The sequence below is a fragment of the Cydia strobilella genome, chromosome 8 (genome assembly GCF_947568885.1).
Source record: "Cydia strobilella chromosome 8, ilCydStro3.1, whole genome shotgun sequence".
Classification (NCBI taxonomy): Eukaryota; Metazoa; Arthropoda; class Insecta; order Lepidoptera; family Tortricidae; genus Cydia; species Cydia strobilella.
In genome coordinates, this window is record NC_086048.1 from 9591989 (window position 1) to 9612355 (window position 20367).

Genomic DNA, 20367 nt, shown 5'->3' on the forward strand with positions numbered 1-20367 from the left:
TACCAGTGAAAAAACATGGATCCAAAACATATGGCGTCCTAAAAAAAATAAAAAAAAACATTATACATATAATCCACATGTATATATATAATCCAAAAAAAATTTTTTTTTTTCTATAAGACGATCTTCGTCTCAGAAGAGTGTACTAGTAGTCCATCATTCGGACTTTTTTGTTGTTTTTTACCCAAATACTTGGGTATTTTTTAGGGTTCCGTACCCAAAGGGTAAAAACGGGACCCAAATACTAAGACTCCACTGTCCGTCTGTCTGTCACCAGGCTGTATCTCATGAACCGTGATAGCTAGACAGTTGAAATGCGATGCTATGCGACGTAAGCGCCAACCGCCATAAGGTACCTTTTGCCGTGGAACGTCACATCTTTACTATTTCCTATCTAGTGAATCTCTAATTCATTTCCCGAATCGCGCCGTGAGTTACAATTATAGTACACAATTGTATTTCTTTCGTAGGTTGTTACGTTTTTATAAGAATTTCCGCGAGGAAAAAAGCCGATTTTCAGGATATTTTTTTTATACTTCCAAGTAAAGGTTAATTTTGAAACAATGTTAAGTAATGCAGAAGAATTATAAAAATGGATATAAAAAAGATCCAATATAATTATCATTATAATTATAATTGATCTAAAGTTATTGTTTTCCCCTAATTTTCATTTTTCTATTTGCTGCTACTTTATTGCACACAACTGTATATATATATATATATATATATACACATTTTTTTGGTATTTTTACATATTTTCATTAGTAGTTTTTATCGTGTGTCGATAGATGGCAGTAAATTTACTGTGACTACAAAATTTACTATGACAATAATCCATAATTAATTTATTGCATTTATAATCATGTGTTTACATAAGGTCTTACAAAGAGCATTTTACAGCTAAAGTAATATAATAAATAACCCTCTATACTATCTATTCTCTTTGCTTTAAGCGAACAACGTACCTATTTCGACGCCAAAAGCTTTACAAGAACTTATGTATGTATACCTATATTCTTAGAGCGTAGGTCCAATACTAACGTAAAGGTACGTAACACCCTCCAAGTATGTACAAATTATTTAGATGGTTTTTACACGGTGTGATCCTTCAAATTCAGAAACAATGAAAACAGGTCACTTAAATCTCTATGCGAATGTAAGTGTAAGGCAATGACGTTGAAAAAAAGCGGGTTAAATATACATTCTCGAAAAGTGATCGAAAAAAAAAACTAGAGTCGTCGCTATAGAAAGGATCGTAGATTATTCCCGGAAGTGTGTTAGCATGCACACTGCGCGTGTGGCCACACGATTGGTGCATTGCAGGAAATATATGTATTGGCCAAATTGAGAATGAGAGGTTTTATGGTGAAATATCTTCAATTTATCGCTTTATTGTCAGACGCTTGTGTAACTTTAAATGTAGGGTTCGTTTACTTATTATGTATTTTACCATAGAGTAACTTATACTAGAGCGGTACTGTCATAGTAAATTTTGTAACCCCAGTAAATTCACTGCCATCTGTCGACACACTTTAAAACTAAAAATAAATATTTATAAAAATACGATAAAATGTATTTAAATATGGATAAATGATTTTTTTTATTTGCATTAATTATTTTTATGATTTTGACCCATGTTCTTTCACTGATATGCGTTAAAATTATAAATAACAAACGAAACCGTCAACGCCCTCTATACGAGTGTAGGCCAAAACTAGTGGCGCCCTCTGATCGAGAATCAAATTTTCGTGATTTTCGAGGCACGTTTTTTCCTTAGACTGTATCCATCTATTACGGAGTTATATCTATCTTTGATTTTACTTAATGTGTCTAAAGAGTAATTTAAATTTTAATCTACAACAGAGTAATGTTTTGGGGCAATACTGTTGATGTTGATAAAACATTCATATTGCAGAAAAGATGCTTAAGATCTGTTTTCAGAATGTACAGTCAGCTGCAGAGAAAAGGTACCCCACATACAAATTTACAGAAATTTCCACAGACGAATCGCTACGTCACGTGTTTAGGGAAAATCGCTTTTGACACTTACCGGCCATACATATATTTGAATCAAGTCTATTTGTAAAAAATCACCCTGAATATTTCACAAAGCGTTTATGCAAAGATAGTGTCAGATCGCAATATAAATATTACATGGTAGGTACTTCTGAGAGTTAGCACCGTAATATATTTAAAAAAAACCGGCCATGTGCGAGTCGGAATCGCCCACCTAGGGTTCCGTACATTTTAGTATTTGTTGTTATAGCGGCAACAGAAATACATCATCTGTGAAAATTTCAACTGTCTAGCTATCACGGTTCATGAGATACAGCCTGGTGACAGACGGACATACGGACAGCGAAGTCTTAGTAATAGGCTCCCGTTTTTATTGTATTAATTATTTAAATTTATTGGATTTTGATTTTATTGTTGAAAGTTTTGTTTTTATTTTTAATGTATTTACTAACACATAGCTATAACGATGGTACTAACAATATTGTATGGAATTTTGAATGTTCTGAAATAAAGGAAATACTTTTAAAAGATGCCTAAAACCCTTTTTAATAGACAGTCTTCTATAACTTAAAAGAATTTTATAATTGTAAACCTAAATGTATATAAAAATTTAGTTTAAGATAAAATATTAAAACTTTGTTAATAAATTGTATGCCCGAAAAGGGTATAACTGTTCTGTTGATACTCATCAAAAAAAGTACCTAGTTATACTTCTTGTACCTACACAGTTTACACAATAAATATTTCTGATTTCTTATAAACGGTTTGACATTATCAAACAAACTAAAAAATCTTTAGGTTAAATGCTATGTATATTCGATCTTTGCAATTTACAGATTTAGCGTGTAATCAAATTAATATAGTCGTACCTTTTGATTCAAGCCGCATTTAGATAGAGGCTGAGTTTAAATATAACCATTGATCTACGTCAAGGCTGTGTTGCGTGACCATGAGGTAACAATAAATCGGTTCGAAAGTTATGACCCGACCACCAATCGAGAAGAACGTTGCGCTCACGAATTTATTGAAAAGTACCGAGCTAGTCGTTTAATAAATAATAAGATATACTAATAAACATAATATGCTTAATATATGGGGGTCTCATTAATCAATGACAGGATGACGATGGAGAAGGCATGTCATAAAAATTCGTTCCGGTAAAATCTTCTATGTATAAAACAGCGTGCGATATGATGATTTGAGTTCGCATTATTTTCATTGGTTGGTTGGCGAAAGAAAGTAAGCTATTTATACAACACATTGAGGTAGTACTAGTATTACGAAAATATAAAATATTAATAATAATTCTCTTATTTTACATCGTACTGCACGCAGCGGAGGGATTAGGTAGATAAGGATAGAAAAAAAATTAAAAAGGGGTGACATTTTGATGTAAGATATTTCACACACGCACTCAAGGCTTCAACGATGCCAAAAAAGAGCATTATTTCTGCGGTACAGGAATAAAATCGTCCGTGCAAAAAGCACGTAGAGTTACGGTACACGTTCGCGTTCCATACGTCGCCAAACACGTAGGTGCATAAACATTAAACATTCACTCAGGTTCGTCATTGCTTTTAACAAATCAAACAAAGTGTCCAAAGTGCTCGACCTGATGCCGCTCGGCTCGAGTGACATGCACCGAAAATGTAACCGAAATTTCAAGTGTATTTAGTTTTGGAATTTCACTAATAACTCAATGATGCTGCAGGGCGGGGCTAAGATGGACGGCTGTCTATCATTTGTCAGCATACCTGTCACGCTCTAACAAGTACGTAAGTGCGAAAGTGACGCAAGATATGAAAAGTGACAAAAACGCGACCATGATACCGGTGCTGAGCTAAAAAGTGGGTATACGTGCCTATTTATTAATAAAACTTTATTAATTTTAATCTAATCGATTGCGTTGAAACTGCAATTTAGTCAGTGTTATGAAATCAGTTCGATATGTGTATTGAGGGATTTGAGGGGAATGTTCATTCAATTTCGACACGTAATTTTTTAGGGATATTAGGCAGGATCAATGGATACAGTAGAGTACAGACCTACAGTTAATTTATTTTCGTTTTGCGTACTATAGATAATCTACAACTCTTCAAGAATTCACTATTACTAAGGTAAAATTTTTAGTAAAGAGATTTACTATAAAACTAGTTAAAGCTAAAAATCTAAGCGACTAACATTTATTTTATTTTATTTTTTCTTTAACATAATATCAAGAAAGCCTTACATCACTCGCACACGAGTTTCTGATCAATATACCTACGGCCTGAGGCTATTGAAATAGACCGGTGCAAAAAAATGCAAAAAATCTCATTGCATGGCATCCGACAGTCCAAACAATGTTGACATTTCATCGCGCTCTTAAAAATAATATTCACGCGTAATTTTAATACCCGTAACCCGTAATTAAGTTTCGACGGCAAACTGAAAGCTATAACTCAGTTTCGATAACAACATTATACCTATACTTTAACCGCTTATATTTTTCAGTTTTTTTAGGGTTCCGTACCTCAAAAGGAAAAAACGGAACCCTTATAGGATCACTCGTGCGTCTGTCTGTCTGTCTGTCCGTCTGTCACAGCCGATTTTATCCGAAACTACTGGACTAATTAAGTTAAAATTTGGTATACATATGTAAGTTTGTGACCCAAAGACAGACATGTAACGTAAACAAATGAATTTTAAACATGGGGGCTTCTTTTGGAGGATAAATGAGAATATTAAAAAATAAAGTTTTTAAACTATTTCGTGTTACATATCAAATGAAAGACCTTATAGCAAATATATTTTTTTTATAATTTTCGAATAAACAGTTTAGAAGTTATTCAGAAATTAGACCAAAAAATTACCATTCCCCCCTTTATCTCCGAAACTACCGGGTCTAAAATTTTGCATACACAAAATAGTTCTTTACCTATAGATTACAGGAAAACCTAATAGAAATGTGCAGTCAAGCGTGAGTCGGACTTAATTACTTAGTTTTTGAACCGACCTCTACGGGTTTTTTAAAGACATTTCACTCACGTTTCACAAAAAAAAATACATTGTTTAAATTGTGTAATGTACGGAACCCTTAGAACGCGAGTCCGACTCGCATTTGGCTTTTTTTTAAATTTTGTAGTGTTAATAAAACATATATCTCGTTTTGTTATTTTTCCAGGATTTTGGCATATCAATAAACTCCGACAAATTTTTATTAGATATGTACGGAAATAATTTATCTTGTCCGCATATTGTTAACTGTTCGTTATTGCGTAATGAACATCGATGAACGTTGATTGTAAATACTTTTTGATTCTTCAAAAACTGATAACAAAGTTGCATTTTATGGTATGATTGACTTTTAAATGATGATTTTGAATGATAAATATTCATTTTAAATCGATTTGCTTTGATTTTGTTTGATATTTTACAGTTTGTATTTTCCTTGTGTTGGTGTGGTGAAAAGTTTTGTGTTTCATTTATGGTTTCTCTCAGTGGCAAAATTTGTTTAACCCTCGTGCCTTGAAACCCTTGCAACGCTCAAGATTTCGTTTTTTCCCAGGACTCGCTACGCTCGTGGTTCAATTTTGGAATCTATTATTGTCCTTGTCGTGAAAGTTAAGCTAAATATTTATTTAGGTACAAAACACTGTTACAATTGGTTTAGTTATTGTTTTGCGCAATCCGACTTACTCATAAAGCTTTCTTTTACTCACTTAAAAACTCAACCCGTCTCGCAAAACTCGATTGGAATAGATTCCTACTAACAGTTGATAATTTGATTAAAAGCCTTTTGAATACAAAAATCTCCAAAGAAAGATAAATACATAAAATAATAATTATATTTTCCGGTAGTTCACGCAGCATTGGCATAGTTTTCCGACACATACTTACTTAATGAAAAGATTCCACACCTTTCCCAAAAATCCACCTACGGTATACGGACTTAGGCTCCTATCCTCTTGCGAAATTGCTTGAATGTAATAAATAATACGTTTGATATGTTACATAGTTTGTTTACCATACAATACGATGTTCCTTTGTATGATTGACAGAGAACTACAAACATCCGCCCGGTATCAATAGGTTGGTGTTAGACAATCAAAACTTAGTTAAGAGCTATTGTTATCTGTACAGATCGCTGGTTTTCTTCATATACGAGATATCTTTACGCGTTGACGGTGCTCAGGTTAGGTTATAGTAATAGTTATTTGTTTTACCAGGGGGCAAAGTTGTTGTTTAACCTCTCGTGCTGCGTTTCGAGGGTTTCAAGGCACGAGGGTTAAACAAATTTTGCCACCCAGTGAAACACAAACTTTTTCACCACACCATCACAAGGAAAATACTAACTGTAAAATATAAAACAAAATCAAAGCAAATCAATTCTAAATTAATATTATTAAGTAGACAAATATTCTCTTTGCCTCCTGGGTTCACCTATATTTGAAGAATCTTTTCCGGGTTATATTTCTAACTATATCTAAATTCAGAAGTCACACGAGTAGCTTACTCAAAATTAGCCCTCATTATGCTCTTGTGATTCTTAGATTCTGTCTTTTTGTCCCTAAATTTACGTATGTGCTCCGCTACTGGCCTTTTTGGAAACATAATGTTTTTTAGTCGCCCATAGATGATTTGATCAAAATTAGTTTATAGGCGATTCTAAACAGCTTCAGCTAAGGGAGACTTCCTGGTCTCGAGTGTCCCTCCCTATTAGGTTCGGAGGTTTAGGAATCCGCACAATTTCCAGTGTGGCTTCCCCAGCCTTTTTGGCATCCACTCATAGTACGTCTGGTCTCATAGGAAATATTTTAAGGCCTTTGCCCACAAACTGTGAGATTGCTTGCTTTGAAGATGCTAAAAATGCTTTTAAAATAGCTTTCCACTACATACTTTTTTCAGGGGTTTATACACTTGCTCCGAAATCATTGTTAGAAATTCTTACTGTGGAAATGTTTTTCCTCTGCTTCTTTGGGGAAATTCTGTAGATGTGCAAAGTACTTTTCTTTTACAAAAGAGATGCGTACGTACTATATACCGTATGAATACCGAGGAATCAATTTGGAATGTACGAGTATTTAAAGACTAACGGATACTCGCTCTTACGGGTATTTATGTACTTGAACTTGAATATTTTGAATATTTCGCTAAAAACGCCTTCTTTACTTCTTTACGTGTATTTTATGCCCTACCTAACTATATTCAAATGTTAGATGATAACAAGTGTACGTTCCAGTTAAAAAGGTTTCTTACAGAAAACGTGTATTACAGTTTAAATGAATTTTTCGAAGCGATGGAAACAGCGAGTGATACGTAAATATTAGATGCTAAGTTTAGATTATAAATTGTACGCTCGAAACTAGCAACTGTTGATACCTGTTGATATATTTAACACCTTTTTGTACCTACACAGTTTACAATAAATAAATTACTTAAATACTTTTTTAATTGATTGTTCCTCTATTTTTGTGTAATTATATAGTGTTTTTTTGTGACCAATATAAGTAGTTTTGGACATTACTGTTTAAACCATCATTTAATTGATGTTGAAAGCCAATGATGACTTACTTACTTACTTGCCCGGGCAACCCAAAATCACAAAGGAGTTGGAATAATGTCTACCTACTGTGATTTAACCTACAATACTCTTCTAAACAACTGTACAGGTCCAGATTGCGCGAGGCTTTTGGCGGTCAGAACCCGGGAAGCTGGTTACTGGTTACATGCCCATCTTTCGCCTAATACTGGTACTTTCTTGGCGACTGGTTTGCGACTCGGGGTTTCGGTGTGTACGCCACACATATGCTCTTGTGGCCGGGTAGCACGGCACATGTGAATAAAATGCAACTTTCTTATCAGTTTTTGAACAATCAAGAGAGCCTTTACCAGCTGGTGTGGTGAAAAACACATATTTAAATTCATTATGGTGTTGGAATTCACAAGATAGATGCCGCTTATAGATGTCACAGAAATTGATAAAATGCTAAACATGCAGGGGTGCTCAGATTTCTTTGTACCCAAATGTCGTAAATAAAATTTAATAGTCTTACCTCTGATCTAGAGGGTGTGGCAGCCAGAAGCAGCACGACGGCACATAGTGCCGCCGGACTCCTTATCAACATCGTAAATCTGTGGACAATATATAAAATACGGTTAAGTGTTGCACATTTTTCTGCAGCCTTAAATAACGGAAGATGCATTGCGCAATCTAGAAACAATATTTACAAGGAATCTGGGTAAATAAAATTTGTTTCAAAGATAAATCTATGCATAACTATCTATACTTATATAAGACATGTGGGTAGCTAAATACATGAACGTCAACTTAATTCGATGTATTACAGTATATATTGTCTTTATATTACTGGGTTTCGCTTAACTAAAATGTTTGCATAAATCGCTATCAACCGTATCAACAAAATATTGCAAACATATGAATAAATGTTATAATCAGTTAGAAAACTGTGCTTACCTAGTTTAGGGGTCGAAAGTCTGACCTCTCCATACTGTCATGTTTGTACAAACCCTTGTGTAATTGTTTATTATGTAACGTGCTCCTTATGTACAATAAAAATATTTTTTTTTTTTTTTATTATAAACAATATCAATAAATTTAATAAAATAATAACGATTTGGTTGTTTATTAATTTTATCTATCGTTTTAATGCATCGGTATAAAATATTTGTTAATAAACCTGAGGCTGGCGTGCAATTGATCACTGTTTTTAAACTTAATTAGGTCTATTAAGACAGAGATGCATTAGCATACATTTGTTGCACGATGACAACACATGATAACTTCTGACACAACCTCTAAAAAATGAATAAGTTGCCAATTTCCAAATTAAACATTATTTACCCTACCAATAGACGACGTTATAAAGAAATAAGTGGCCATTTTTATCGCTTTCACCGTCACGTGCGGCAGAAATGGCCGGTCTGGCGGGGATTGAGTTTGCGACCGCCGACTGGAGAGCCAAAGGACCACGCAATGGAGCAATTACTCTCGTCGATATTCTGGCCATGTATGTATTCCCATTAGTAGTGCGAGTTAGGGTGATCCTGGTTCGAAATCTAGTGTAAAGCGGTCCGAAGGTGGTCCGAAGATTGTCATTTGCGATCCAAAAGATAATTAACTGTTTACAACTCCCATTTGATATAAATTTTGAGCCACGCACGTTTACTGGATCTTCCGGTCGTTCTTTTCGCCAGGTTATTGACAAAAGCTTCTTATTGTTTCCTATTAATTCACACTCATTTTGGCAATGATTAAATTGATGTAAACGCATGTTAATTACTTCAGTTGGAATTATTAATAATGTAATTAACGTACGTCACATTTCGGGTCGATTTACGTGATATTTTTTTTTTTTAATAATATGTATGCTAGTTTTAAGGTAAGGTACATTAACAACTACCCATAATTGAAAAACTGACGGATGTTGGTTCGTCTGAGATTTCACGTCTTTGTGATTGTAATAGCGACCCTGACCTGCAAAATGTCGTGTATATTAACAGTAAGAGAAAATTTGATCACGTCTGAAATGTAATCGCACGATCCTTTTATAAAATTAATTTCTATGCGAATGGGTACGTGTGTACCTACATATATTGCTCTTAAATCCTTGAAAAAGGTCGTAGGTCGTAGGCTCGTAAGCCGGAAATTTCAGTATTAATTTATGGCAGTTGAGGTGGCAACTGGGTATCTGATTTACTATTAAAATAAGAATGTCAAATATTGCCTTTTCCTTTTATATATACGAAGGTACTTAGCGGTACATATCAGTTACCTAAACTTGAATATATCACTTAGTTCTAGATTTCATATCAATTTAATCTAGTAGTTAACAATAAGGCATGATGCATCATTAAGGTAATGCCTATACTGTATATTAGTGTATATAGCGTAAAATCTGATACTATAAATCCTCATCATGTTAATTGTCTCGCAAGATCACACCTTAGATTACGTAACTGATATTTGCAGCAGACCTTTGATGTTGTAACTGTGATTAGTTGCAACAAAAACTACCTCCAGTAGGTATTATATGTTAATCAGTAGGCACTCAAGGATGTTACGTGTGTTATGAAGTTTATAATTTGCCCATTAGAACAATATAGTCGACAAAAACGTCTTTTTTGAATGCAAATGCTTGTAGACCAACTTGGAACTATATATATGTACCTACTTTTAAACAAATAAGGAATTTTCAAAATCAGTCCAGAAATGACGGAGTTCCGAGGTGACGTACATACAAAAAAAGCACTGTACGAATTGTTAACCTCTTCCTCGTTTGAAGTCGGTAAAAAAGCAATAGAATACGGATCGGAAAACCAAAACGACCGAACACGATGATGGAAAGTGAAACGATCGAATATTTGGAATAAACTCAATTCAAATGACAGTGTTCTAAAGTAGGATTTCACTACTACTAAGCGACTTGTACCCACGAGTTGTTTTCAAAGTAAGTACAGATATTGAATGGCGAAAGCAATATCAATGGAATCAAGACAGATTCTAACCGTTTCATATCGAGTTTGTGTATAGAGCTTCGAACATGACACGAAATACTCTTAGAGACGCAGTCAATGAGCAGTTGGGAACTGAGTGTAGATAACCAAGAAGATTGAACCAAATCTCTATTGTTTGATCTCCTGAAGCAATATATACTGTATATATACCTACAGTTAACTGTACGTCAGGATTTAGTAAGGCACAAGTTTTCGTAGCAATAAGTTGGCCTGAAAATATGTAAAATAGTTTCGTAGAATTTGTTTCGGAACCAACATGCTGCTTATTTAAATAAAGTTTGTTAGCCATTAAAGAAAATCCAACGAACAATATTAACCCTATGTATTACAGAGGTAAGCAGACTATCATAGAGAATACATAGGTATTATAATATAAGGACACAACAAGCTGAAAATTCGGTAAGTAAGATTTATTTAATAAATAACATACTGTTAATTGGATGTTTTTTTCTAAGAACTGTAAATAAAAATATAGAAGCTTCCACTGAAATCTTAATCGGGATGTTTGCTCATTCACTCACTCCATCTTATTAACTTCACTTATTACATTTGTTTCATTTCATCTCAAGTGAGCTGAAAATCCACAGTCTTAAATTCGTATCGAATTTCAATTTAAAAAAAATAGCCATATATGTGAGAAAAATTAGATAGACGTTTGTGGCCGGTCGCCTTATTAAATTATTATAGTCATAAACATAGTCATAAAGTTAGTATTATACTTCGAGATTACATAATGTAGGTAATGTATAACTGTATAATAAAACGATACCTACTTACCGGGTTATTACGAATACCGCCCTTATGCTTATATACTGCCAAATTGTCTCTGTAGTATTAGTGAAAACTATAGACAGGCCTAAATATCGACACAACAATGATATGGCGAACGTATCATAACACACGCCACACGCCATGCATCTCCATCGCTTGCCCCCGTGGCCTGTTCTCACGGCTCGTCTCGGCATTGTGATGGAACGTGCTACTGCCGGCGTCTTTGACTGCATGATACGGAGATACGACAATTGTCGGTGTTTACGTTTTGTTCCTCTATGTATCTGTGGATCTTTGGAAAATATGACAAGTTCAAGGTAGCAGAGTGCTTATATTCAATATACATTCTTAATTCAAACAACAAATAAGAACGGTGAAAATTCTGTAAAAAAACTTTGTTATATATTTGTATCTCCTTGTGGATTTCACGGGCCTATGAATCCCGGTCTTTTGATAGGCTTGCGTGGGGATATTGATCCAACACGTAGAGGCCCCATGGAGAGCTTTAATGTCACGTAGAGCTTTAATGTTATATATTTTATTATTATATTGCAAGAAAATTTAATGAAAGCTCCAAATTTCATTACAAAATTGAACGTACATCGTCAGAATTCGCTTTCATTACCACCAGATATATCTATAGGTACTCGTACTGCGAATTTTATGATATTGAAAATGTTTGCAATTGGTATTCGTCAGTCAAATATTTAATCAATGTTATTGCACTAGAGAAATAAACAATTAATTCAAACAGTGATATTATTGAAGTTCCTTTTGAATCTGATAAATAATATTCGTTTTTTTAGGGTTCCGTACCCAAAGGGTAAAAACGGGACCCTATTACTAAGACTCCGCTGTCCGTCTGTCACCAGGCTGTATCTCATGAACTGTGATAGCTAGACAGTTGAAATTTTCACAGATGATGTATTTCTATTGCCGCTATAACAACAAATACTAAAAACAGAATAATATAAGTATTTAAATGGGGCTCCCATACAACAAACGTGATTTATTTGCTGTTTTTTCCGTAATGGTACGGAACCCTTCGTACGCGAGTCCGACTCGCACTTGGCCGGTTTTTAAATATTTAGCAATGGAGAAAGCTGACCAAAATACCTACAACTTTGGGCGCAAAAGTAACATAGGGAAACGAAAATTAATAAAATAATGGTTTGTATGCCTGATTATTTTTTTAACCTGAGTAAGGCAGACTGCATAAATCACCATGATTCAACCTTGAAAGACGCAGGAATGTCTAAATACAATAAAACATTGAATATAATACGTAATCAATAATTTTATTAGAACTAATAAGTAATAACATACGTATCTCCTTCTACTAAATATTATTATAAAATAGAACACGCAAAACTATTAAAAAAGTAGTTGTTACAGATCACAATGAGGCCACGGTCCCACAAAACAGTTTCTAACCACCAGTCCAATACGTAACCGCAACATTTTGCTCAGATCAAAAGAGATTAGCCGCGACACTTCCATTGTTTTTGCCTGAAGCCGATAATTTGTCATGATAACCCAGGATTGCCCAATGCGGGCAATTGTTTTAATCACTATAATCACTGCTTGCGAATAAAATCCAATTTTAATTGGAACGTAATTAATGCAATACGAGTGTCATAAACATCAAGTGCTGCGATGAGACCATCCTATTGTTATTTTATTAATTTTCGATTGGGAATTTCCATGTCGGTTAGCCGTGGACTAATGAGCGGTTATATTTTTGTTTTTCTGTCATGGATGCCATTTATCCTATTAGGTCTAGGTATTATATTTACCGAATTGTAAAACTCTGCTCTCATGCGCTGTACTGTACACATTGTAATAGTAAAATTCTTATTTAAATGACTACTCATTCCTTTATGAATTACTAATATCGGTAGAGATTTAGTTATTGGTTTACTTTCGTGTTTCTCGCGTCAATCTCTATTGCCTTGGCATTTAATCTCTATTTGGCTTGTTGTTTGCTGGTAGAAAATACTCGTTTTGTGTTAAGTCGTCTTTTTGTACTTTGTTCTACCAAATATCTTCTTTATTTTACAACATACGTAAAATAATATTAAGTAATGCTAAATAATGGTTTTAAAATATTGAAAAAAGGCGCTATTCTAAAGCAATTTCTACTAAGCAACCATATTTAAATGCACGTCACGAATACAGATGCTGCCGAGAACAGTGTTAATCTCATTTATGTTTATTTCTCATTTAAATATGGTTTTCGACCCCACATTCCGTTATGAATTCTAATCGGGGCGAGACGCTCATAATTGACCATTGTCACAATGGGAAATCTGCCGCCGACTGACCTCCTTAACATTACCCGACCAAACCTACAGGTGGTTGTCGAAATATTGTCTCACGCTTCAGATTTACTTGTTGGGCAAACATTATGAGAACGGCGGTAAGAAGATAATTGTCAGGTTGGGACATATGAACGGTTGGACATGCAAGATCTGATCAGGATTATTATGCTGAAGAAAAAGTGAATATCCCATTTTGAATATTTGCTTGCGACCGACACAAAAATATCTATTATATAAGTGGACATGCTCATCATCCCTTATCGTTCAGCAAAATACAGTTGAATATTTATATTATCAATTAGCTTAGCTGTCAAATATAAATCCTACAGATTATGTCAAGTAAACGTCTTTCGGTTGTGATAACTATTAAGTAAATAAACTACCTTATTACTTTCGCCAATTTAATAAAGCGTTTTGTACGCTTGTACCTACTAAATTAAATTTAAATATTGCGCTCCTATCGTTACATGTTCACGTTATCAATTTTGTTTAGTCTCGATTGTAGCCATTGACCCGTAGTAAAGAGAGCGTCAACTCTTCAAATAATCCCCAGGATCACTTTCATCGACTTTAATACTTAAAGGTTAGCTTTGAGCGCTAAGTACTATTTATTGCTTGTGCGGAGGCTTTATAAATTGAGTTTTCATTGGTTATTGGTTCACGTTTTTCCAGTGTTAATATATTTGTTACAAGCCCTGTGGGTTCAAATTTAAATTGTAATGTACTCTATTGTTACATTTGTTACTCTCTAAACTGAATTGCGTCGGTGGTCAATTATACGCGATTTCGTAAAAAATAAAATCGGACAAAGAAATTCTGTGAATTTATTTATATTTAGTAACAGTACCATCATTCGTATCACGTCTCTCTTGTGAAGATAACAATTTTCGTGTTATTCGAACCTAATATAAATGGGTTAGCTATTGTAATATTCAACATTGAGGTTTGTGATTTGTGCTACGTATTAATACTAAGCTGCTAAGTAACGACTTCTAATCAAAATCGGACTGAAGTAAATGCAATTACATACATTGATTGAAAGTATCGAAAATGATTGGTTTTCTGAGAATCGATATTGTCAGTGACGTGCGTTCAGAATTATATTCAACATCATTATAAAAAACAAATGTTTCTTATGGAATTTTAAGGCTTATGACTTAAAATCATTAAACAAAGCTAAATTTGGTATTTTTTATTAAATTCTCAAACCATTTATTTAATGATAATGAACCATTATTATGAGCGTTTTACGTTTTGTTATCTGTCAAAAGCTACTTAAATACGCCCTAAGGTCAAATTACTTTCCCCACTAGTGGATAAAATGTTAAACGCATTTTTGTTTTGTTTTAAAGGATAAAAGACGGCTATCCGAGCTAGTGAGGGGAAAATATTATTAAGGTTTGATGTATTATTAAGAGGATAGTGGGCGGCTGCTTCTTCATACAACGTAGTCCCCATTTTCCTCTCTGGATATTAATATAATAGAAAAGAAATGTACACAATTTGTTGTATATTAAGGCCCTGCATCGAAAAATAATAGGATTTTTGAAACGCGGGAGTAACAAATATGATATTCGGATACTTATATGTTTCTTGACTATATGATATGAGTGTTGTCACAAGCCGAAACACGAATGCTTAAAATTCCCTCAATAGAAAAAAATCCAGTTACGTCTTCATTTTTCATTTTTTTACCTCAGCGTAACTAAATGACGCATCTTTATGCAGCATAATTATAATTACTACCTACATTAGTAAAACATAATATTTTTAAATCTAAGAGACGAAGACAAGATAATTTCTATAATGGTTAACATCAATAGAGAAAAATGGGGACTACGTTTGTACGGAGAACTGGCCACGTGACTTGGTCCCCTTTAGTCTTAAGAGTCTCCGGCAAGCTCGGCCGAATTTCACCTTCCCATACAAACGAAGTTACGTTTTCATTTTAAAACCACGTTTTGGATGGTAATGAAACTTTGCACATACAATAACATGAGGTACATCTGGGTATATCTAGGTCTGAAATTTGTTTATGTAGCTCCAGTTTATAAAACAAACGAAATAGTAGAGCAAAAACACGTTTTGTATGAAAAACGTAAATTCTCTGTTTTATTTTTAACTACGGCATCTGATGCTTCATAAACTAATTTCAGACATAGATATACCTTATCCTATTGTAAGTACAAAGTTTCAGAGCAAACTAGCTACTCGTTTTAAAATGAGAGCGGGACTACGTTTGTATGGAGAACTAGTATATGTACCTATTCAAATGTAAACTGAATAATGCCCGATGGATGACAAAAAAAGTTATTGATATACATCCAGGGCGCAGGATTAAGGTCAATATAATCAGTCACCTGAATGTGACTATGACAAATATGTCCACTTCCTGCTAAAATACGCATTCTAGCTCGGTTCGGTTCCGAATAGGGTTGATGATCCGATCCACCGTTATGTGTGTGTATAAGGAACGCACAACGGGACTTTGGCCCAAGTTGTCCTGAATATTAATATAATTGTCAAATAATCCGTTGCTTTGTGGACAGAAGACCAGACAAAACACGAACCATGCACGTTAGGCCCTCAGCACACGGCGTCGTAATCGTAACATAAGAGAAGCGTCTCGTCTCGTCTGTCTCGTTCTACGCGCGTATTACGATACGCTTACGCTTCTCTTACGTTACGACACTGTGTGCTGAGGGCCTTAATCTCCACTTTACATTCGGATTACACTTTATTCAATAAATTAATCCTTAATGCCTAGTTTATTTATTAGGCAATCAACTATTATTATAGTATATTATTAATCCGTATTGGGCTGAAGTGGGGACTTTACACTTGTCCATGTGAAAAAGCTGTTAAGGTAATATATCATGTCTGTCTGTTTAACTTAAAACTTCTAAAATATTCAGATTCGTTCGGAGAAACACTCAGGTGCTAAACACTACTAAACTAAGTCGTGAGAATATAAGTACTAAGTACCAGTAATAAAAAAACTAGCTTTATCCTCCTAAGACCCAATGTCCTAACTGGAGTACCTACTTATTCAGTTCGATGAAAAAATTATATTCAATAGGGAATATTACGCGAAACTGCGAAGGGGGCGCCACTACCACAATCTGAGGGTCTATCGCCAAACAAGAAAATCGAAATTTCTTTATGTAACATCTCTGTCACGGAACTCTATTGTTTGACATAATTATTGAAAGTTATAATGTAATGATTGTCATATTATCATTAGTCATAAATTCATAATTTGGTTTTTCTCAGAAACGCGTAACTTTTCAGGATTGCCATAAAACAAACCTAACGTAACTTATCTATAGGATAACCCGAGGAAAATCCTGAAAGTTAACGGATTCAGAATTATGACTAATAATAATATGACAATCATTACATTATGACTTTCAATAATTATGTCAAACAAGGGGACCCCCTCTGTCACTCTTGCATACCTATTCGAGAGATAAAGAGGCAGAGAGCAAAATTTCGGATTCGCGTTTCCCGGTAGGTCCTCTGTAAACAAACCGCCTTGATGCATCAATGTCATATTTTATTATCTTTGAAAACTTGTCAAAAACCTGTTAAAGGTACAGTATATATAAGTTACGCTATGGTTTACTAAAAAGGCTAGTGCTGCACTCTTGTGGCAGAAGATTGCAGTAATATCCCCTATTGGAACAGTCGCATTTGTTTCGTTTCGTTCAATTTTCAAACAAAACCAAACTCAACTCTATTCCCTGCACTAAAGGTTCAAATTTCAGTGGGAAATTCTAAATTTGTCATTTGTATGGCTGGGAGGTTACTCGTAAATATTCGTAGATTTACATACCAGGAATTAGCAGGTATCCAGGGTACCTGCCTTATAAGCTTTCTTTGTGTAACATCCAAATAGTAACAAAATTACAAAATACAATTTTTTTCAGACTAAATATTAGCAGGACTATTTTATACCTAAATCCTTGACTAGAATGCATAGCTTAAATACTTCGCGGTTACGGTAAATAGTGTCTCGATTATACCGTACGTGGTGGTATTTGTACTCGTCTAGGTACCGTACGTCTGGTAAATACACAGTGCAAACGAACGCAATTCATGAATACAGATTTTAATTAATTATGCCGATTCAATCAACAAAATAATACAGTGAGATTTGCAATTCGGTTAAGCCGTACTTATTTAATCTGCCAAGTTTATTTGATGCAGCCTTTTCCGCATCGTACCGGCGTAAAATATGAAGCTGTGGAATTTACTTTGTTCACTCTATTATTTAATACTTTATTGGCACATACCTATTGTATACCAAGTAAACGTAACTACTTTTGGATTTAACCATAAGTTTATTCAAACTCATTCTAATGCTGTCATTTGACTGTGCAAAATGCACCCGGGCCTACAAACCATTAGAAATAGAAATTCGACTGTTGCACACACCGCGTTGCTTAGCTCACCACAAGCCGAGTCACCGATATTAGACAGAGCTGAGGCTGTAAAATTATTCGGGCGTGTGCATTTTCAATGTAAATTGTAAATAGAAATAGGAAGTAATATTTATTATTCGTAGTCCAAACGAATAATAAATAAATCCAGTTGCTGTAATTTACGAACCACGAGTAGCAAACAACGTATTGAAATTACATGCTCTTTAACGCTAGTGCATTATCAAAGATAACGAATTTTTATGTTGAAAATAGTATAATATAAGGCCTTGAATATAGGCCAAAATATGAGAAACAAAATCACGTTTATAGATTAATTTTCCTTACTCTTCATGCCAACCTAAGCTTGCCATGGTGGTTCTATTATTAGGGTTTCGTAGTCACCTAGAAACCCTTATAGTTTCGCCATGTCCGTCTGTCTGAGGCTTTGCTCCGTGATCGTTAGTGCTAGAAAGCTGCAATTTGGCATGGATACATCAATTATGTACTACGAGCGACAGAACGTTAAAACAAAAATGTGTTTTTTTTTTGGGTACCTCCCAAACAGTTTTTTTATTTTTATTTTTTTGCTTTGACTCAATAGTGTCCTATCGTTGGATAGGTCTTTCAAAACGAATAAGGGTCTTCAAAAAACAGTTTTTGATAAAGTTAATATTTTCGAAAATAATCGCTCCGAAAGAAAAAAAAATATGTCGCCCCCCCCCCCTCCTCTAACTTTTGAACAATGGGTCCAAAAAATATGAAAAAAAAAAATCGTGAAACAAAAGCTTAATAAATACTTTTAATGAAAACTATAGCGAACATGATCGGTCCAGTCGTTTTTGAGTTATTGCAAAATATCTTCTCTATTAGTAGGTAATAAAAAGACGTACAAAGCGCTGCAAAGGTCTCCCTATGCTTGTAATGTACATGATACTTACTAATAGCCCATGTTTGGCCTATTTTGAAAGAATGGTATCTACGAAACCCTCCCTAAGCATGGCCCGACATGCTCTTGGCCGATTTTTTGTCTTGTATTTTGGGATTCAAATAGTTTGCGCATCAGTCGTTGATCAGGTGCAGTGATTACGTCACTGTCCCAATCACACGCGAGCCTATTGGAAAAAGTTGATTGACAACGCAACCGAATTGATAGCAATAATTACTGTGAATGTTCGCCGGCGGAATTGATTGGTTGCCGAATATTCACTTTCACATCACACGTGGTCTGTGAGATAATATGATTCGAAGAAAGTGAGAGGCGCTTTTTCTTTGCACAAACTGTTTGAGCACTTACTCCGAAGATGGGCTAATGCTGGACGGACAATAGGAAGTAATAACGCATTCCGCTTCCGTTGGGTTCTTGCTTTCGAATAGCGTTTTCGTACAATACAAACACTATTCTAAACGATAGATAAACATATTACGTTCCACGTACTTAGTTTCCACACTGAAGGTTTTGCTGATATAACTTAAGAACAAAGCTAAACTTAAGCGATTATTTTTGAATCGAAACCCGATAAAGTTTTGAGATGAAATTGTAGAACTAATTTTAAATTCTTTAGAGTTACTTTGGATTTGCAAAGTTTTGCTAATGAATATTCAAATTTAGACAACGAAGTACTATTGCTGACCGTGTCTTCTCTTAATCAAGATGGCCGGCATTGTAACGAAAACACAGCGTTAGAATGTCAGCCATACACTATATAATAAGAGAGAGACGTGGCATGCAAGAGTCACTGTCGTTTTGAGAATTATTTAAACTAATTCGGGGCACGAATTTATTTGAGAGACGATGAGGAAACGTTAGAAATAAAAACCTGTACTAAGTGAATTAATTCTTAGATACTGTAAGTCGCTATTTCATATATCATCTTTCTACTACCGAGTATTAAGAAATGTATTAAAAATTGGCACTTTCCATAATTATGATTCTTATTCGTTATTTCAATTGCTTCGAAATTTTACTAAGTGCAAAAGCTGTTTGGTGAATCTGTGAGGAAGGAGGACGCAAAGTAATGCATTTCCGCGCTGATTGCCACGGATTCGGATTCCTGCAACGGAATTGTAAGCGTCGAGTGCTAATTGAAAAGGCTTGCGATTTAATAATGGAAACTCGTCAGTAAGTGAAGATCATCACGGCATGTGTCGTTATGTATTTTGTATATAATAATGGAAGGAACGGCTTTTTGTTTATTGCATATTTTTAACTTACATAAATCACAAGTTACGTACCTAGTCAGCCACATGAAAAACTAGATCAAGTTCAAGGTTCACGAAGTAGTATTTTATACAATCGTGATATAATAAAGAGCGTTTCA

General features: G+C 34.6%; 1 protein-coding gene across 2 annotated transcripts in view; it reads right to left on the minus strand.

Annotated features, from left to right (window-relative positions):
- The window catches only part of LOC134743601 (uncharacterized), a 106902-nt gene that overhangs the window by 41870 nt on the left and 44665 nt on the right, over nucleotides 1-20367 (minus strand). For both annotated transcript variants that reach the window (XM_063677161.1, XM_063677160.1), the window contains exon 2: nucleotides 8052-8130. In XM_063677161.1, coding sequence (XP_063533231.1) covers nucleotides 8052-8123 — 72 coding nt within the window. In that variant the 5' untranslated portion in view covers nucleotides 8124-8130. The remainder of the gene's footprint in view (nucleotides 1-8051; nucleotides 8131-20367) is intronic.